Source organism: Peromyscus eremicus, chromosome 1, assembly GCF_949786415.1.
Source record: "Peromyscus eremicus chromosome 1, PerEre_H2_v1, whole genome shotgun sequence".
In the NCBI taxonomy this organism is placed as follows: Eukaryota; Metazoa; Chordata; class Mammalia; order Rodentia; family Cricetidae; genus Peromyscus; species Peromyscus eremicus.
The window spans coordinates 150,778,583-150,798,905 of record NC_081416.1 but is presented as its reverse complement, the minus strand read 5'-3'; the positions used below and the strand labels follow the sequence as shown (position 1 = coordinate 150,798,905).

The window sequence follows — 20,323 nt, the reverse complement described above, 5'->3', positions numbered from 1 at the left end:
CACTGAACAGCAAGATATGGTTAGATGTTATGAGATTTCCCAAGATGAAATCCTTGGTGAGGGCCATTATGCTGATGTGGAAAGACGGGTTACATTTGATGATCATACCTTGGCCCTATGCTGTACAATAGCTTTGAATGCTTGGAACAAGATTCAAGAATCAGGAAAGAGGACTGAGACATTTACTAAAACTATAAAAGACAAAAAAGAAGCCTTCACTGAATTTTTGCAAAGATTGACTCCAGCTGTAGTAGAATGATATCACATTTAGAAGTTAGACAAATATTAATTGAATCTTTGGCTTTTGAAAATGCTAATTCACAATGCAAATGGGTAATTGGGACTCTAAAGGTAAGATCAGTACTCATAGAGTAATGGATCTGAAATATATAGTCACTATTGAATATAATAACCATGATGATTCTTGGATACGAGAGGTGATTTCCAAAGACTTGAAGAAAAATCAAAATGTCAAATGTTTTAATTGTGGTAAACAAGGTCATCTAAAAAGGGATTGTAGGCTGGGAATTCCTAGAAACAATATTTTTTTTTTCTAGACAGAATGCAAACAGAAGGCCCCAGCCTTCCTGAGTATGCAGAAGTTTCAGCAAAGGCTAACATTGGACCAATGAATGCAGATCAACAAGGGACAGACAAGGTATACTTTTGCTATCAGGAAATGCCTTGAGGGCCTCTCACAGGCCCCTGTGTCAAATTTGGTTCAATCATTGCCTGTTACCATGGGAGAAACTCCACAGAGCAATTAAAGGACCTATTGTTAAAAAAAAAATACTGTTCTGGATGACAAAATAGCTTAGAAAATAAAACAAAAATTTCAGGAGAAATCATAAAACAAAATATTTTGGCAAATTTCTATAAAGGATCAAAGACCAAAGTTAATACAGATAAATGGCATTAAAATCGTGGGACTGGTAGACACAGGGGCAGATGTAACTATAATGGCATCAAAATCTTGGCATACAAATTGGCCTCTTCAGTTGATAAATTTTCAGCTTCTAGAGATTGGAACTTTATCTCAGGTGAAACAAAGCACAAGATGTATCAAATGCATAGGGCCTGAAGGACAGAGAAGAAAATCAAAACCACATGTGGCCAAATAGCAATGAACTTATGGGGACATGATTTATTACAGCAATGGAAAACACAGATCAACATTCCTCCAATGTCAGAATCAAACCATAAAATAGAGAATGCTTCAGGGAGAAATGTTAAAAGTTATTCTCTAGAGTGGTCACAGACTGATCAAGTTGTACATAAACAGTACCCAACAGCTGGTGAACCTCTCAAAGGTGCCAACAGCTCTACCTTTAAAATGGTTAATTGATAAAAATGTCTGGGTAGAACAATGTTCTTTGATATCAGAAAAATTACAGGTATTAGAACAGCTGGTACAGGAACAGCTAAATGCTCAGCATATTGAAGAACTGACCAGTCCTTGGAATTCTCCTATATTTTTCATTAAAAAGAAATCTGGAAAATGGAGAATGTTAACAGATTTGAGAGCCATAAATAAATTAATTCAGCTGATGGACTCTCTACAACCTGGAGTTCCCTGCCTTCTCTATTACCTAAAAGATATTATAGTGAGTGATTTAAAGGATTGTTTCTTTACTATACCTTTACAAGAACAGGACAGAGAAATTTTGCCTTCATGGTGCCTACTTATAATAATTCTCAGCCTGTTAAAATGTATCAGTGAAAAGTTCTGCCACAAGGGATGATAAACAGCGCCATCCTGTGCCAATATTTTGTACAGCAGCCATTGGAAATAATTCATAAACAATTTCCTCAATCCATAATATATCATTATATGGACAATATCTTACTAACTGATTCAAATGTAGATACCTTAGAAGAAATGTTTAAGGAAGTAAAGAAAATACTGCCTTAGTGGGGATTACAAATTGTTCCTGAAAAAATACAAAGAAGAGATTCTATTAATTACCTAGGATATAAAATAGGTTTACAAAAAATGTAACCACAAAAGATACAAATCAGGAATGATCAATTGTGGACTCTTTCAAAAATTACTAGGAGACTTAACTGGCTATGGCCCACAATTGGATTAACAACTCAAGAGATAAGTAATTTATTTCAAACCTTACAAGGTGTCAAGAACTTAAATAGTTCAAGAAAAATTATCAGCTGAAGCTGAGAGAGAATTGGTTCTGGTAGAGAAAAAAATTACAGGATGCCCTTGTGGATTGTTTGGACCCAGAGCTTGATTATATCCTAGTCATTCTACCTTCTACCCATTCTCCTACTGGAATTCTTATGCAGAGAGATGATAATATTCTGGAATGGATATTCCTGCCACACAAACAGAGCAAAAAAATTAAAGACCTGTGTAGAAAAGGTTTCTGAACTGATTCTGAAAGGAAAATTGAGACTTCATTAATTAACAGGAATGGACCCAACAGAATTTGTAGTACCTTTTACTAATGCTGAAATTTCCTCTTTATGGACAGAAAATGAACATTGGCAAAAAGCTTTCAGTGATTTTTTTGGGAGAGATGAACAACAAATATCCCCAAGGCAAGAGACTTCAATTTATAAAAAGAACCAGCTTGGTCATTCCTCAGATTGTACAGGAAACACCAATATCTAGAGCCTTAACATTCTATACTGATGTAAGTAAATCAGGAAAGACAGGTTATAAATCAGGATATTTAAGTAAAGTGGCTCAAAGCCCTATAATTCTGTTCAAAAGTGCTATTCTCATGGTATTATTAGATGTTTTCAGAACCTTTTAATATGGTTACTGACTCTCAATATGCAGAAAGAATTATTTTACATATTGAAACCACTAAACTTATTCCTGATAATTCAGAATTAACTTCACTATTTATACAATTACAGGAAATAGTCAGGAATAAGAATCATACATACATAGCCCGTATCAGATCCCATATGGGTCTACCAGGCCCTCTAGCACAAGGTAATGATGAAACTGATCAGTTATTAGTAGGAAATGTGCTGGAAGCCTCAGAACTTCATAAGAAGCACCATGTTAATAACAAGGGTTTGTAAAAGGAATTTTATATCACTTGGCAACAAGCCAAGGAAATTAAAACAAAATGCCTTATTTGTTCTTTATATAATCAAACTCCATTGTCTGCAGGATTATCCCAAAGACTACTCAAAGAAATGAAATTTGGCAAATGGATGTGTTTCATTTTGCAGAGTTTGGAAAATTAAAATATGTACATCATACCATAAATATAGATTCAGGATTTCAATGGGCAACTTCTTTGAGTTCTGAAAAGGCTGATTATATAATCACACATCTATTAGAAGTTCTGGCCATCATGGGAATACCTGTACAAATTAAGACTGACAATGCTCCAGCATATGTCTCTAGTAAAATAAAACAGTTTTTGCATATTATAACATAAAACATATTACAGGTATACTACACAATCCTACAGTACAAGCAGTTATAGAAAGATCTAATCACACTTTAAAAGAAATGCTTAATAAACACAAAGGGGTAATAACGACCCCCAGAGATAGATTGCACAATACCATATTGACTTTAAATGTTTTAAATGCTAATGAAAGGGGAACAACAGCTACAGAGAGACATTGGATAATAGAAAAACACCACTGAACTAAATCACCCAGTACACTTTAAAAATGTCTTGCTCAACTATGTTCATAGCAGCATTATTTGTAATGCCAGAACCTGGAAACAACCTAGATGCCCCTCAACTGAAGAATGGATAAAGAAAATGTGGTACATATACACAATGGAGTACTACTCAGCAGTAAAAAATAATGACATCTTGAAATTTGCAGACAAATGGATGGAACTAGAAAATATCCTGAGTGAGGCAACCCAGACTCAGAAAGACAAACATGGTGTATACTCACTTATAAGTGAATACTAGATATAAAGCAAAGGACAATCAGACTGCAACCCACAGCTCCAGAGAAGCTAGCTAACAAGGAGGACCCTAAGAGTGTTGCATGGATTGCCCTGGGAAGGGGAAATAGATCTTGTGAGTAAACTGGGGGTGAGGGAACAATAGAGGCTAGGGGATGGGGGATGAGAGCATAAGGGAATGGGATGGCCAAGCTGGAACAGAAACAGAGTGGGAGAGCCATGAAAGAGATATCTTGATAGAGGGAGACATCACAGGGATAGGGAGAAACCTGGTGCTAGAGAAGTTCCCAGGAATCCACAAGGATGATCCTAGCTTAGACTGCTAGCAATAGTGGAAAGGGTGCCTGAGCTGGCTTAACCCGGTAATCAGATTGGTGAATACCCTGACTGTCATTATAGAGCCTTCATCCAATAACTGATGGAAGCAGGTACAGAGATCTACAGCCAAGCACCAGACCAAGCTCCAGGAATCCAGTCGAAGAGAGGGAAGAGGGATTATCTGAGCAAGGAGCATCAAGATCATGATGGGAAAACCTATAGAGACAATCGAACCAAACTAAAGGGAACTCATGAATTTTAGACCAAAGCTGTGGAGCCTCCATGGGACTCTGCATAACCAAGACAGTTGTATAGCTTGGTCTGCTTAAGTGGCACCCTGGTAGTAGGATCAGGATCCATTCCTGGTGCATGAGCTGGCTTTTTGGAGACCATTACCTATGGTGTAACACCTTGCACAGCCTTGATGCAGGGGGAGGGGCTTGGACCTGCCTCAGTGGAATGTACCAGACTTTACTGACTCCCCATGGGAGGCCTTACCTTTTCAGAGGAGGGAATTGGGGATGGTTGGGGGGAAGATGAGGAGGAACAGGAAGAGGGGGGAATCTGTGGTTGGTATGTAAAATGAATAAAAAATTTTTAATAAAGAAAAAAAAGAGGGAGTGGGTATTTTGATGTGTAAAAAAAGTTTGACCTCAGAATGGAAACCAGGATATGTATTGTATTGAGGAAGAGGTTTTGCTTTTATTTCCACAGGAGAAGAAAAGCTATGGATACCATCAAAGTTGCTAAAGATTAGATTCAAACAGGAGAGACCTCTTGATTAGGAGAGATGATAGTTCATCAACTGATGTGATGATTCAACCTGATAAGTGGGAAAACTCACCAAATTAGGGTCAGGACAGGGTTTTGTTTTTTTATTTCCTGGAAAATAAAAACATCTAACTGAGGAATCTAAAGATTCCTTTGGACAAATGAAGCATCAAAAAAGGAAGGGAGAACCATCCAGAAAAAATTACCAAGAAAAGGAGTAATCTGACTTAATGGTATAGAATATTTCCTACAGGGTAAATTCCATAAACCTTTCAAAATGTATGTTTTTGCTCTACAGACATGTTAAACAGGTAGTCTTCACTTAGTCTTGACTCAATTAAAAACTAAAGCTGGCTTTGGAGTTGGAGTGTGGCTCTCTTCTTCTCTAAACCCAAGAATGTTTATTAAAAGAGAATTCAAAGCCCGTCTCATATCAGAAGAGCCACCTGATATGGGACAGAAGAAAACCAAAATCTAGAGACTATTATATTTTCACTAATCTCATAACCCTCTGACTTATTTTGACTCTTTAAAACTTTTCTTAAGGTATAAGTACTATCTCAAAATTTAAATTTTCTGTTTTGATATTAATGATATTATGAAGTACTAACTAATTCTAACCTTAGGCTTCATGTAGCTTCCTGTACATGATTTCAGACTTAAGTTTAAACAGATATTTAGGAATTAAGCCTAGATATCCCAAATGTATTTAATGGATCATGGTACTTTAACCTCTCTAAGATTTACAGCATATGATGTTTAATATGCTTATGTTTTCTACAGTGAAGAATAAACATTCATAACAATGATCTCCAAAGTCTCCATAAAGATGATGGTACCCCACAACAACAATTCTACTTAGATTGTGATAATACCACTATGCTGATAAACCACTCAATGATCGGCTTTGGACTACAAACTGCTGAGAATAATTCCAAGGTGGCTAGCTGAGATGGTCCACCCTCTTGCACTACTCCAGCTAGGACTTCAGATAAGCTCTACACTTTTCCATTACTCAGAGACTGGCAACAAATGATACAGGTAGCTCTCCCAGGACATGACCATTGTTTCATTTTTTTCAGGGTCCCCTAGAGATGCTGTCACCTCCCCAGATAGCAGGAAGTAATTTTAAGAACATGACACCCACATTCCCAAGACCTTGGCTGGGTGGTTTTTGGTCTTTCATTGTGTTATGGATATTTGTTATCATGTCAGGGGTCGGGGGAGTTGGTTACAAGTTGTTATTTGGTATGGACAAAAAAGGGGGTGATAGATATGATAGGATAAAAAGATAGATTATTGAATCTACTTTCAAACTAAAAAAGCAACTACTAGTCTTAAATAATTTGCATTGGTATTGATTTTTGTATATTGATACAAATTTAAGTTTATTTTTGTTATACTGTATATAGGTTTCTACTTCTGTTTAAGATATTTTTGTATATTAATACAAATTTAAGGTCATTTTTGTTATACTGTATGTATGTTTTTACTTCTGTTGAAGATATTTTTGTATATTGTTACAAACTTGAGGTTATTGTCCTTATGCTGTATGTCTGTTTCTATTTTTGCTTAAGGTATTAACTGTACAGCTTGTTTACTTATGCAATATGAAGTTTTAGTCCTTAAAAGCTACTTAGGCTAATAAAGAAATACAGGCTAATACCCATAACTATCAAACTTATAGTCATGTTAGTTATGTTTTCTAGATATAGAGAGATATATTTCAGGTAAATAGGTAATCTTCAAACACTTCAAAGACCTACAGAATATGGCATTTAAAATGTTTTAATAACTTAGACTTTTCTCCACATGAGACATCTGCTCCTGGCAGCACTGATCTACTTTTTTTTTTTTTTTTTTTTTTTTTTTTTTTTTTTTTTTTTGCACTGATCTACTTCTAAAGAGAACAATGGGCATTGAGGAAACTCCAATATGGAGTTTGCTTTCTTTGTGGCATAAGCTAGCCAGTAGGGCAAGAAACTGCCCTTGCCTCGACTGTTGACAGTACTCTGTCCAAACTGGGCAAGCAGGACACAAAGAAAGTTGACTGTTGAACTTTGCCAGACAGGTTAGTACAAAATTTCAGGTTCCTTCAAAATTTCCTGCTTCTGAAAAGAGTCTGTCACATATTTTAGGCCTGTAGGCCAAAGATGGATGCCACAATGTTGCAGAGGAAACTTGGGTGACTGTCCAGGTAGCCAACTGTTTCTGTCATTTCTCACATTTATTTGGAAGTCGCTTGCTTGCACTTCTTGCTTACTCAGGTAGTACTAGTTCCTTCGCAGGTCTTTGATGGAGTTGAAGACTAGGCAGTTATAGTTACAGTTCTCCCAAATCTTGGCAAAAGGCATATTAGGTATAAAACTTTGAACTCTTCAGGAAAGGACAGCTAATGGAGTAATCACTATAAATTTACCAATTACTTATGGACTAGACATTGAGAATGTATTTCTTACTTGATAATTGCTCTTGTATGTAGTTTCATTTTTATTAAGGTTATTACATTTCCTTTCTATTTGGACAATACTTGATAATAATTCTTTGTTTTTTCTCTGTAGCTTTGGAGTCTGTCCTGGAACTCACTCTGTAGACTAGGCTGGCCTGAAATGCACAGAAATCCACTTGTTTCTGCCTCCTGAGTGCTGGGATTAAAGTCATGTGCCACCACCACCTGGAAATAATAATGCTTATTGTATATAGTTTTACTATATTAGAGTTAGAACCTTTCCTTCTTAATTAGACAAAAGGGGGAAGTGTTATGGGAATTCTGTCACCTGTCTGTTAGCCAATTGAGAGGAGTGTTTTGATCCAAGAGATGGGGTTTTCATTGGGGATGGACATGACTGAGGAAGAGGCAGCCCTTTCAAGCTAGGAGCAAGCCATGGTGGGTTTTAGCAGTGGCTTGTGATTTGGCTCAGGTTCCCCTTTTGTTCTTTAATATTTGAGCATAGATGTTGTTTGCTAATAAACGGTAAATAAATCATTTTACTCTGTGAGTTCAAGGCCAGCCTGGTATACAGAGTGAGTTCTGGGACAGGTAGGGCTGTTACACAGAGAAACCCTGTCTCAAAAAAACCAAAAAAAAAATTAATAATTTTACAGCTATATGCATAATTCTGAACACTATAATGAGCTTGAGCTCAGGATTTTGTTTAGATGATTATATGAGATTATTAATATATATTATGTTGTATCATATGCACGCTGTTAGATATTTTCACTCTTCTTACACAGTTACTGCATATAGCCCACCTGAAGGTCCACTACATGGGAAAATAAGTTACAGATTGTATTATATTTCACATGTTTATTGGTTCAAAACTGATGAGAAAAAAATTATTAGAAAATAAAATCAAAGTTAGAGGATATCAGAAGAGTTGCAGATGGAATATGATCTTAAGTAGGGCTTTAATGGCAACTTTAAAGTAAATGAACATGAATGGGCTAAAGAATAAACTAATGTAACCTATTCATGAACAGAGTATCATGGGTTAAATAGTGGGTTACCCTGCAAGACAGCCAGGTTCAGTGTAGAATGTAACAGGCAGCTTCAAGGGAAGACAGCTATGTAAACAAAGTGCTTCACCTTTCTGTACCAGGTAGAAAACGTGTGTGTGTGTGTCTGTCTGTCTGTCTGATGTTGCATATGTAGTGTGTGGGTGTGGGTGGCTGAAGTCAATACTAGGTGTAGTTCCTTAGAAGCCATCCACCTTGTTTGTTTGCTTTGAGACAGGATCTTTCACTGGGTCGGGGGCTCACCAATGAGGGTAGACTTGATGGACAGTATGTCCCAGGGACCCACTTTCTTTTGCCCATTATTGGCTTTATAAGTACCTATTACCACATCCAGATTTGTATATGATTTCGGGTGAAACTTGGGTATCCATGCTCATATGGCAAGCACTTTGCAGACTGGTCATTCTACAACTTCCTATGCTCCTACTCACTTTTCAAAAGTTTCACTGAAACTTCACCTCACTGACTACTGACCTGTGACAATGCAGGTCTTCTTGTCTCTATGCACATTTCTGTAGCCAAAAGATTCATGTGTTATTCCAAACCCATCATCTAGATGGCCAAATACATGAATAAAAGAAAGACACACTTAAAATAAGAAGCTTGCATAATTTATCAAATATAGTTACCATTTTGTCTTCAATTTCCAACTCAAGACCTGTTTTCCTGAGATTTAGATGAAATTCCCGTCTTCTCTCCTATGGCAAAAACAAATGGAAAGGGTGATGCAGGTGCTCTGTATCAGTGGACAGCACCAACCTGACCCTTTGTGGTAGCTGGAAATGCCAGGCCAACCCTTTGGATTTGTTCTTAGTGCCAGAGCAATTCTCTGTGTTAGTGCACAGTGACAGTCCAACACTCTATGTTAGCTGGCATGCCTGGCTAACCTTGGTGATGGTTTATTTAAGGCTAGGCAGACTCAAGGCTGTGCTTCCAGAGGGTTCTAGGACCTTCCATGGTTGTACGTAAAAATACCCTACAAAACATCCCTACCTTCAGGCCATGGGCTGATTTTGACCTATACCATAATTGACAAAACTCTGGAAATACAAAATAGGAACAATCTCTAAGATTCACAGGCGCTATTTGAAGATACACACAAAATTTAACTGAGTGATTTGAAAGTATGAGAAGCCTTTTGGGGACAGAGACACAAAGGCTCCTAGCTGGTAAGGACTCAATATTACAAAAACCAGCGATCCTCAAATCAATTATTCTAATGTCACTATAGGCAATAATCTCATTGCAGCGGCCTTTGCTCTTGAGCAGCAAGAGGGCTTTCACTTAGAGAAAGAAAGGGTAAGATTCACTACAGGTCATGGCTTGCAAATAATAATTGCTGTAGGAGTTAGACAAAGCATTGATGAGTAAAGCTTCCAGCCTCCACTGTGATTGAAGTGTGAACATTTTCAGAAAGACTGAAATTTGAAAAGCTTCATTAGGATGTTCTGACTCATTTATGAGCAATAGGTTCCTCTTTTACATTGAGGTTCTGGCGAACTTTATAAGGAATCACTTTAGTATGTCCTTTCCCCTTCCAGTGTTAGTATGAAGGGGCCTATGTCTGAAAACCCTCCCTCTTCAGCTATCTTTACTTAAATACATTTCTTTAAAAAATTAAAAAAAAAACAGTAGGCATGGAGAGTAATTTAAAATGCTATATCCAGCACCAACAGAGTGACTGAATCTTGAGTTGCAAAGACACGGGCTTTTGTAGCTTAGAGCATTGCCCCCCTTCAGAGTTCAACAGGACTGATGGCAGAAGTGTGAGTGAACACCAGCTCATTAAGGATTATTTTAAACATTAAAGCTTTGTAAGTAATGAGATTGTTCTAGATTGGTTAAAAGGTTTTATTGACTTTTATTCTATGTGTATGAGTGTCTTGCCTGCATGTATGTCTGTACACCATACATGTGAAGTGCCTAAAGAGGACAGAAGAGGACATTTGACCTCCTGGAACTGAAGTTATGGACAGTCCTGAGCCTTCATGCATGTGCTGGGAACCACATCAAAGGTTTCTGCAAGAGTAGTCAATGCTCTTAACTACGGAGCCACCTCTCCATCCACCTTTTTTAAATACTTGCACAAAACTCAGGGGTTTCAAGAAATCTATAATTCAGTAATCCCAGCCTATTGATCCAAATCACCTTCTTTTGCACCATGATGTATAAGAACAAAAGAACATATTTGAACCTGAACCCTTTGATTCTAGGAATGATTTTATTCATACATAAACGAAGAAAACAATGGCAAGTCCGTGTACCCCATCAATCAATGCATTTATGATAGGCATGCTACTTATGTTAAAATTTTTCTGGTCATATTTTGTAATACATCAGTGATGTTTTATCAATTATGCACTCATATAATCATAAATTTACATAGCTGTAAAGTTAATCAATACCAAGAGAAAACTAAGGCTTAGAATGTTATGGTTAAAGATAAAAATATTTCAATCAATCTACTTATGTTTATTGTTGCAAGGTTATGATTTAATGAGTAATAGAAGATGCACAAGGGTAGCCATTCACATGAGAAGGAAAATGTGTGAAAAAAGCATGGAAATTTTAGATGAGGAAAAATTTTAGCTGTGAGAGGGTTTCTTCATACAGATTTAAAAAAGAACAATGAATGATAGCATGTGTCCAATTTTCATATAATTCACTTTCTATAGACTTATGCCAGGAAGAAATTTATAATATGTTATCTCTTTACATAATTCAGTTGTATAGTGTGTGTGTGTGTGTGTGTGTGTGTGTGTGTGTGTGTGTGTGTTTGTACATGTGAGTATAGTGGCTGTGGAGGCCTGAAGAGGGTATCAATGTCCTAGGACTCTAACTGATTCTAAGAATACCCTTCATATATATATATATATATATGAATTAAAGAGAGATTCATTCTGTAAGTGCTACTACTCTAGAAAACCTTGACTAACACACTGGTTAAGCAAGACAAGAACTGAGATTTGGCTATTGCTTTGTATGTGGAGATAGGACATTGAGGTTGGGGTGCATGGACCTTTGCATGTAGTACACTAAGGGTTTTACTTAAAGTGGTTTTTGGCAAATAAATATAATATGGAGGAAAGGACATGAAGACACATATAGTAGAGTGATTACAGTTGTTGATTATTAGACTTAAGCTGGATGAAGATAAGAGGGCTAAAGAGAAGTAACTATGAAGATGCCTGCAGGACCTTGCTTACTGCAGCTCTGTCACATCAGCTAAATTATGGAGTCAGCCTGCATGCTCATCAACAGATGTGGTGTTTTGAATAATAATGGCCCCCACAGACTCATATATTTGAACGCTTAGTCAGCAGGGAGTGGCACTACTTAGAAGAATTAGGAGACCTTGTTGGAGGAAATGTGTCACTGAGGGTGGCCTTTGAGATTTCAAGAGCCTAAGCCAAGCCCAGTAGCTCTCTGTCTTCCTGCTGCCTGTGGATCCAGATGTAGAATTCTCAGCTACTTCTTTAGCACCATTCAGCCTGCATGCTGCCATGCTCCCTGTCATGATGACAATGGACTAAGCATCTGGAACATAAGCAAGCCCCAGTTAAATGCTTTCCGTTATAAGAGTTGCTGTGGTCATGGTGTCTTTGCACAACAACAACACTGACTGAGATAACAGATGAGTGAGTGGACAAGGAAAAATGGTCTATACATAATGGAGAAGAATGAAATTATGACATTTGCATGGATATGTTTGAAACTGGAGATCATCATGTTAAGGGGAGAAAGCTGGACTAAGAAGGCTTGTAGAGTTGGGGAGGGGTGTGAAAGTAAAAGGGGGAACATTAAAGATGTGGAAGAGGAAAGGAGAAAGAAACAGACGGAGTGAATATGATTGAAGCATGTTATGCACATGTATGAGAATGTCACACATTCCATAACCAACATATTCTAATGAAAATTTACAGAAGGAAAGAGGGAAGCAAGGGAGAGATGGATAGATGAAGGGATGGAGGGAGGGAGGAAGAAAAGAAAAAAACATGGCAATATACTATAGTATCTTTTCTGGTCTGTGTGATAAAAAAGGTATGGGCAAGAACAATCCGAGAGGTGGGTTAAACAGACAAATGGAATAAAGTTACAGAGTTACAGCCACTTGCAATGATCTAATTTAGGAGAATGGATGGTTAAGTAAAAGCTAAGATCATTGGTAAAGGACATTCAAGAACAGAAACGACAAATGCCAATATAAACACTTATGCATGTGCTGTGTTCATGGGTCATCAGAAAGGAGTGGTGGAGGAGAGAGTGATAGTGAGCCAGAGGTAACAGTGGCAGAAAAAAGGGAAGGCCTGGGGGTGGGTAAACGGCAGTGAAGTCTCTTGGATGAGACTCAGAACTCAGCAATTTTAGAAACCAAAGAGGAAGAATCAAGTCAATGAGGTACTCAGCCTATACTGTCCCTATTGAAAAGGAATGGTTGTGAGAAGCGAAAATCCTCAAAGAAGGGCCAGGTGTGAAGGGATCATCCATAGAAAATATAAAAAAATACAAAAATAGCCATTGTCTGTGAATTTCAGAGGCATTAGTGGATGGATCGGGTAGAAAGATACAAAGCTAAGGAAGCTCAGGTTCTGGGGATAACACTCAGTTTTCAAGTTGTTATCTGGGTGACATTTCAGCATATAACTAAATACCTGCATGCGCGTGCACACACACACACACACACACACACACACACACACACACATACATACATACATATAAATCCTTACACATGCAGATCAAGTCTCTTAGCCATCATTTCAAATACTAAGCACCCATCACACCTTACCAGCATTCTGAGGACCTGGGCATGGAACAAGGAACAAGACAACATGCTTGTGGGCTTAGAAGCAGGAAAGCAAAAAGAATAAACAAACTCAGAAAGTAGTTAGTGGTAAAGTCAGGATTAGAGCTCAGCACAAAAGCGATCTTTTCATTAGATCGGTTGACCATACGCGTTGAAGATGAAAACTGCATATGAAAAGGAGATACTAGCTCAGTGGTTCTTAACCTGTGGTTCATAACCTCTTGAGGGTCACATACCAGATATCCTGCATATCAGATGTTTACATTACAACTCATAACATTAGCCAAAGGACAGTTATGAAGCAGCAATGTAATAATTGTATGGCTGGGGGTCACCACAACATGAGGAACTGTATTAAAGGATCACAGCATTAGGAAGGTTGAGAACCACTGCACTAGATTCAGGGATAAATCCTCTATGCGAGGGGTCACACTTAATATCTAAAGCAAGGTGTATGAAATAGGTATCAGTCACTTAGAAAGAGAAGTGGGAAGAGAGAAGAGGAGGACAGGGGAGGAGAAAGAAGTTGCTGCCGTCATTGTCTCCAAAGCATTCAGGAAACAAACGTGAATTGCATGCACAGTGGCTTCTCAGTAGGTTCTTTCTGTAGGGTCTTCCTCTTCCTTCCCGCTTCTCCCACATAAGCACTTACTGCCTTTATCTCCGAGTCTTTCTTTGGATCTTCTACGTAGGAAAGAACAAAGTCAATCTGCCTAATTCCATCTCTGAAGAAGATTGAGTCTTTGCTTTGCTCACTTCTTTGAAACTGTAGAAGACATAAGTGATAGGACTTTACATGAAGGCAAAAACATGAAGGGAAGCGGCTGCACTTCGGCCACCACTTCCCTTTCCCCCTCTTAACACAGCAAGTCAAGACAGAACATAACAGAGATCAGATCCCTTTTATAACGTAGAATTCCACCAAGAGGGTTAAATGATACATACTTAGGAAAGGCTGAAACATATTAGTCGCATGCTTAAACACATTAACCACATGCTCTCACAAAAGTGCTGCAATTAGGCCAAAATGTACAATGAATATACTTATACATTGACAGTAAAATGCAAGCTCAGACAGAAATGTGTGGTTTTAATGAAACACCACACCAATTAGTTCACTAAGTAATGCATTTCTTATACACTTCTTCCAGGGCATAATAAAAAACCAAGGTGCAGTTAAGAATCAGAAGCAGGTAGCTGGCCAGCGGCCTCACCATAGCTAAGTCCTACAAATATCTGTCATCTATGTCTCAAGTGAGCTACAATTCATCTTTTCTTTATGATTTTATGAATTTTCTCATTTTAATAATGTCCAGCCCATGAACTCCTTCCCTTTCATGATAGCAAAACAAAATAAAACAAACAAAATAACATTACTGAGCATTTCAGGGGAAACAAAAGAGATTCCACATTTGATTTTGTATTCCTCACCATCCATATAAAAAGTAGGATACTTTGTGCTTTTGAGTGACAGCCCCTTGTGAGAGGCTGAGCATCATGCGATGGTTGGTGGGAGGTCTTCTTGGAACTGGTGGATGGGAGCTAGATCCCTGGATTTTTCTCAGCAGGTATCTCTGCTGGCCTGGGAGCATCTTCTGCAGCCCCTGTGCTGCACCTGTCAGCCCAGCTGAGAGTCCCCATAAAAGGGACAAGTGGTGCCCGGCCACAAACAGGACAGAAACCTCGTGCCTGATCTGTGGTCTGTGAACGCAGTAATTCTATTTACCTATGGGTTGCTGCTGGTTGTGATGGGGGAGAAAGAGGTTCTCAAGGCATATGAGGATAAGAGTCGGGAAATGAACAATGAAACAGAAATATCTAGGGAGAACAGACTAAGTCAGAATACTGTAATCCAAATGATAGGCGTGATTTCTCTGCCTGTCTCTAGAAAAAGATCTATAGCCTCTCCTCTTTCATAAAAGAATGTGAAAAAAAAAACTGAGAAAAATTAACCTGCTATACCTTGGCTGCAAGTCAGTCTTAAAAAAGGAAAACTAAATAAAATACTCACTGGCCCTGTCGTGCATCATTATAAAATTAACATATTTGATAAAAATTCACCAAAATGTATGGAAGCCAATTGACAAGAGAGACATTATTAGTCCACATATAATCAAAAAACAAAGTCAGAAAGCAAAATAATATCCATGCTTCTCTAGTTCATCATTAATGATTTTAGGAGCGTTCGTATTGTTCAGAAAAGCCAACCCTAGGATTTCCTTAGGACTGGAGTTACAGATGACTGTGAGCCACCATGTGTTGCTGAGGTTCAAACCCACGACCTCTGGAAGAACAGCCAGTTCTCATAAACACTGAGTCATCTCTCCAGTCCCAAGTCTTCAGATTCTTAACAAAAATTGTTTAGAACTCGATGGAGCAGAAAAAACAAATCCATTCATTTTGTTACAGACAACTGGAAGCTATTAAAAAACACCATGCTTTTATTTTGCTGAAAACATGTCATAAAGAACACATTTTAATATATATATTTGTGTGTTTATTTGTCCTTAGAGATGCCCAGTTACTACAAAGCAGTACCCAGTTAGGGTCTAGCTTACTATGATTTACATAACTGGTGGTTGTTGAGCCTCTGAAGCTGTTCACACTGTCTGTGTTTGCACATATGCTTTTAGGAAGTGGGCTCATCAAATGGAAAAGATTGAGAACCACCATGGTTAAACGCCAACTGCCTGGGAACTGAGAATCAATGATCAACACCCCCACCCCGTGTTTACGGCATTCGTGGAATTGAATTCAGAATTCAGAAAGCACCAGGCTGTTACTACAGACACTCAGGCACAGGCATCAGCAGCCAACACTGTTTTACCATAAGACGCCTCCTCAGGAACAAATTGAATCTCTTCTCAGGCTGTGAAGCAACCAACGGAGAGTCAGCACATTTCCACTCGGGCTTCAAGATTCCAACACACAGGCACACATGAATAAAGCTATGCTCTATAGTGGATGACTATGTTGAGACATTCCAGCCTTGGAGTAAGGCTGTTGTTCCCTCATAGGAGGGGTTTGCTTACAGCTACCACCTACCTGGAAAGAGTTTATCATAGCAAGCCCTGGTTTCACAGTGTGAACATCAGGCTAGAGCAAGTTGAGACGTTTCTGACTTAGCAAGACCTACTCTGCCTCAACACCAAGTGTTGCTAGCTACAACAAGCCCCAGCATTAATTATTCCAAATCATCATGACACTAAAACAGTCTGAATGCCTGCAAAGATGCTGCCCCTCAGAAAGCCCGTGTCCCCGAGTTTCTCTCTCATCTTGCCCACTGCTGCTGTGCTACAAGGAAGCCGATAAATGCTCCACTTCTGCTTAATGTGTGTCTTGGTGAATCCTTTCACCTCTTAAGCGTTATCTACACTACAGGGCTGTCAATCCTACCTCTGGTACAGCATAAACCTTCAGTATGTGTCTACAACATTTAAAGTCCAACCTCAGAGGAAGTGAACAGGAAGGAAGGAAAAAAATGGGAAGAAAAAGAATGAAAATAATGAACAGGAAAAAGTTGTAAATGTACAAATTCTTTATTAAAATATGTTTGGAACTCACCTGAGAGAGAAAAGAAATGATAAACAAAAATGTGTTAAACAGAAACGCCAAGTGATGTATTCAGTTAAATGTGCTTCTACCAACAAATATAGCAAAACTCTGACATTACTCTGGGTGACTCATAGTGTGGGAAATTTGCATAGCAGTACAGCATGGTGATATACACCTATGATCCCAGCAGGCCTGAAGCAGGAGGACTGGACATTCCAAACCAGCCCAGGGAACACAGCTACACTTTGTCTCCAGGAGATTAAGAAAGAAAAAAAAATTGCATGGGGCTTAATTTTAAACATTCTATGACTTCCCCAAATACTGAGGTGAAAAGGAATAGCATTCAACTACTGACATAATGAATTGTCTTCAATCATTTATTACCATGGTATCATTTAAGACACCAAGGAAATTACCTGAAGTTGGTAGAAGGGAGAATGGACACTGTCTGAAAGAGCTCATTGGTTAAGCTCACCTAGCAGGCCCTGTATTCAATCCTCAGTGCTGTGAGAAGAAAACTAAAACTTGAAAAAAAAATCAAACCCATAACATCCAAAGGCCCACATTGCTTATATTTGATAAAAGTGAAAAGATAAATAATCACATAAATTATCATTAAAGAATATCTGCTTCAAGGCTGTGGAGGCCTAAGCAGCTGGTGCTGGCTGGTGCCTGTGCTGGGTAGTTTTTTGATAACTTGACCCAAGCTAGAGTTATCCGAAAGGAGGAAACCTCAGTTGAGAAAATGCCTCTATAAGATCAGGTTGTAGGCATGCCTGTAAGGCATTTTCTTAATTAGTGACTGATGGGGAGGAGGGCCCAGCCTATTGTGGGTGATGCCATGCCTAGGCTGGTAGTCCTGGGTTCTATAAGAAAGCAGGCTGAGCAAGACATAATGAACAAGCCCGTAAGTAGACCCCTTCATGGTCTCCTCCTGCTTCCAGGTTCCTGCCATGCTTGAGTTCCGTCCTGATTTCCTTCTAGGGTGAACAGTATTATGGAAGTATAAGCCAAACAAACCTTTTCTTTCTCAACTTGCTTTTGAGTCATGGTGTTCCATCGAAGCAACAGAAACCCTAAGACAGTGTGAAATTGCTCTTCTGAGAACTAATGAGCCTTTGTGTGTGCAGATAGAAGGGTTACTGCTGTGGACTCATGGGTGCATGCTGGATGTCAGACATTGCATAAACTACATTCTTCAGCTGCTCTGAAGTTATTCCCCTCTGTGCTCTGATTTTCTTGGCATCTTTTGTGAGATTTGAGGATTATTGTCAGTCACTGCTGACTTCCCTGAATTGACTATAGATTCACTAAGAGACATGAGGACACTGGTGCAGTGTGAAATCTAAATAGGTATTTTAATAATAAAAAGCCGGGAGCCAGATATTGGGTTAAATGCTGAAAGATCAGAGAGACAAAGGAATAAGCCACTACCACATTTTACCTCTATGAGTCCTCAACCTGAAAAGGCCTCCAGCCAAAAGCCTTAGTTCCTGTCTCCTCATGCCTTATATACCTTTCTCTGCCCATCCATATCACTTCCTTCTTAGTGTTAGGATTAAAGGTATGTGACTCCCAAGTATTGGGATTAAAGTTGTGTGCCACCACTGCCTGGCTCTGTTCCTCTCCTAGGCTGAGTCAATCTCATGTAGTCCCGGGTGGCTTTGAACTCACAGAGATCCACATGGATCTCTGCCTCCTGAGTGCTAGCATTAAAGGTATGTGCCTGGCCTCTATGTTTAATCTAGTGGCTTGTTCTGTTCTCTAATCTTCAGGTAAGTTTTATTAGGGTACACAATATATCACTACACCCTAGGGTGGCATGGTGAGCTTTATAATCTCTGAGGTGATGAAAGTTAACCCAAAAGCGGCCATAGACTAAACACAACTAAAAGCTATTTTGCAGAAGAAAATCAGAGAAACTTTCCCTTATATTGATGCAAGAAAATATTCCTTAAAGAGAACACAAAAGGTAGAGGCCAGTAAAGAAAAAAGAAGGGAAACTGAATTTTAAAAACATTTTTACATTTATTTTAGAAAAAGAAAATAGCCCAATGATACTCCAACCGAAAACCAGGATGCGTTTTTCCAGCCCTCCTCACCTTCCTATGTTTAAATTCAAGAACGTCTCATGTACTTGATTTTCTCCTTCTGGGTTCCAGAAACAGTCCCTTTCCTCTGTTCCCTAGTCCCATGCACAGTACTGGGTTCATGGCTGGTATAGCTGTGCATGTTGGGAATCTCCTGCACTTACACAGACTGTACAAGTGCACCTTGAATCATCCAACTTTGAATATGTCTAAAAAAATCTTGACGGAGACAGATACACTTCGCGTGGTAACCGGTTGTAATGAAAACCAAAGTTCTCTAGAGGAGTGACTCATTCTAGGATTAAGGAAAGAAATGTACAAGATGAACTTGCAGTATCTTGTAGTATCAGAAATGAAGAAAACATCAAAAATAAAACAGAACACAATAATGGAATGTGTTCAAGTTATACAGACTTCACTAAAAAGCTCTCTAATGCAACGAATTACAGTATTGCTGAGTTTATAACACAAGATATAAAATAAATATCTATGAGTTGACACAGAGGAAGGAAGGAAGGGGAGGGAAGGGAAGGCCACAGAAGAACTCTAGGGAAGGGGCATGTGGCTTAATGGTAGAATATTTATCTAGAATGCCCTGGGTTCAAGCTTCTACTGGTAGTGACAGTAAAAAAAAAAAGTTACTATTATCTACTTTTAAGATTAAGCACAACCCCAACCCCTACGTGCACACTGCAAACTGACCCAGAGTCTACAATAGAAGAAAAGAAACACACAGAAACACTGTAGTGGAGAAACCCGAGAGCAAACCCACTTTAAGCCAAATAATCAAGGCTAAAGCATCACAATGTGGCCAGGATATGATGCCAAGCTGGTGACAGTTTTTACTTTTTTCATGTCCAGTTTGAGTCTCGAGAAACACATAAGGAATGCCGCAACTGAGGAGCACTCTATGAAGTAGAAGGGCAACATAGATCCTGGAGGTCACCAGATACAAGAAAGTACTCGGAGTTGTCTCAACCATGCAGAGGAGACATGGCTACTAAGCACAGTTAAGGACCCTCAAAGACAATGTCAGAGGAAACTTGAACTCCATTTCTTGTCTTCCCAAATACCACCCTTATTTAGTCAGTAAATTTAAAAAAAAAAAACACCTAAACTTAATCAAATTTAAAGTCCAATAACTTCTGAGTTGGATCTAAGTTTAATTTTTAAAGTTTAAATTACGGTTATTATTGGTCATCAATTTATAAGGAAGCATACTGTAATGGAGTAAGAAGGCTGAGGGTTCAAGTCCAAGACCCCCCACCCCCATAAACACAAGGTGGCTTTGGTGAAGCTTCTACAACACCAGGACTTATTAAAGTGCAAACTGATGCCCTCCGTACGGCATTTTCA

At 38.7% G+C, this 20,323-nt stretch overlaps 1 protein-coding gene across 1 annotated transcript in view; it reads right to left on the bottom strand.

Moving 5' to 3' along the window:
• The window catches only part of Ano5 (anoctamin 5), a 77,489-nt gene that overhangs the window by 45,946 nt on the left and 11,220 nt on the right, over nucleotides 1-20,323 (bottom strand). Inside the window, exons 4-5 of the mRNA XM_059276428.1 lie at nucleotides 13,975-14,088; nucleotides 9,145-9,213 (exon numbers count right to left, since the gene is read on the bottom strand). Coding sequence (XP_059132411.1) covers nucleotides 9,145-9,213; nucleotides 13,975-14,088 — 183 coding nt within the window. The remainder of the gene's footprint in view (nucleotides 1-9,144; nucleotides 9,214-13,974; nucleotides 14,089-20,323) is intronic.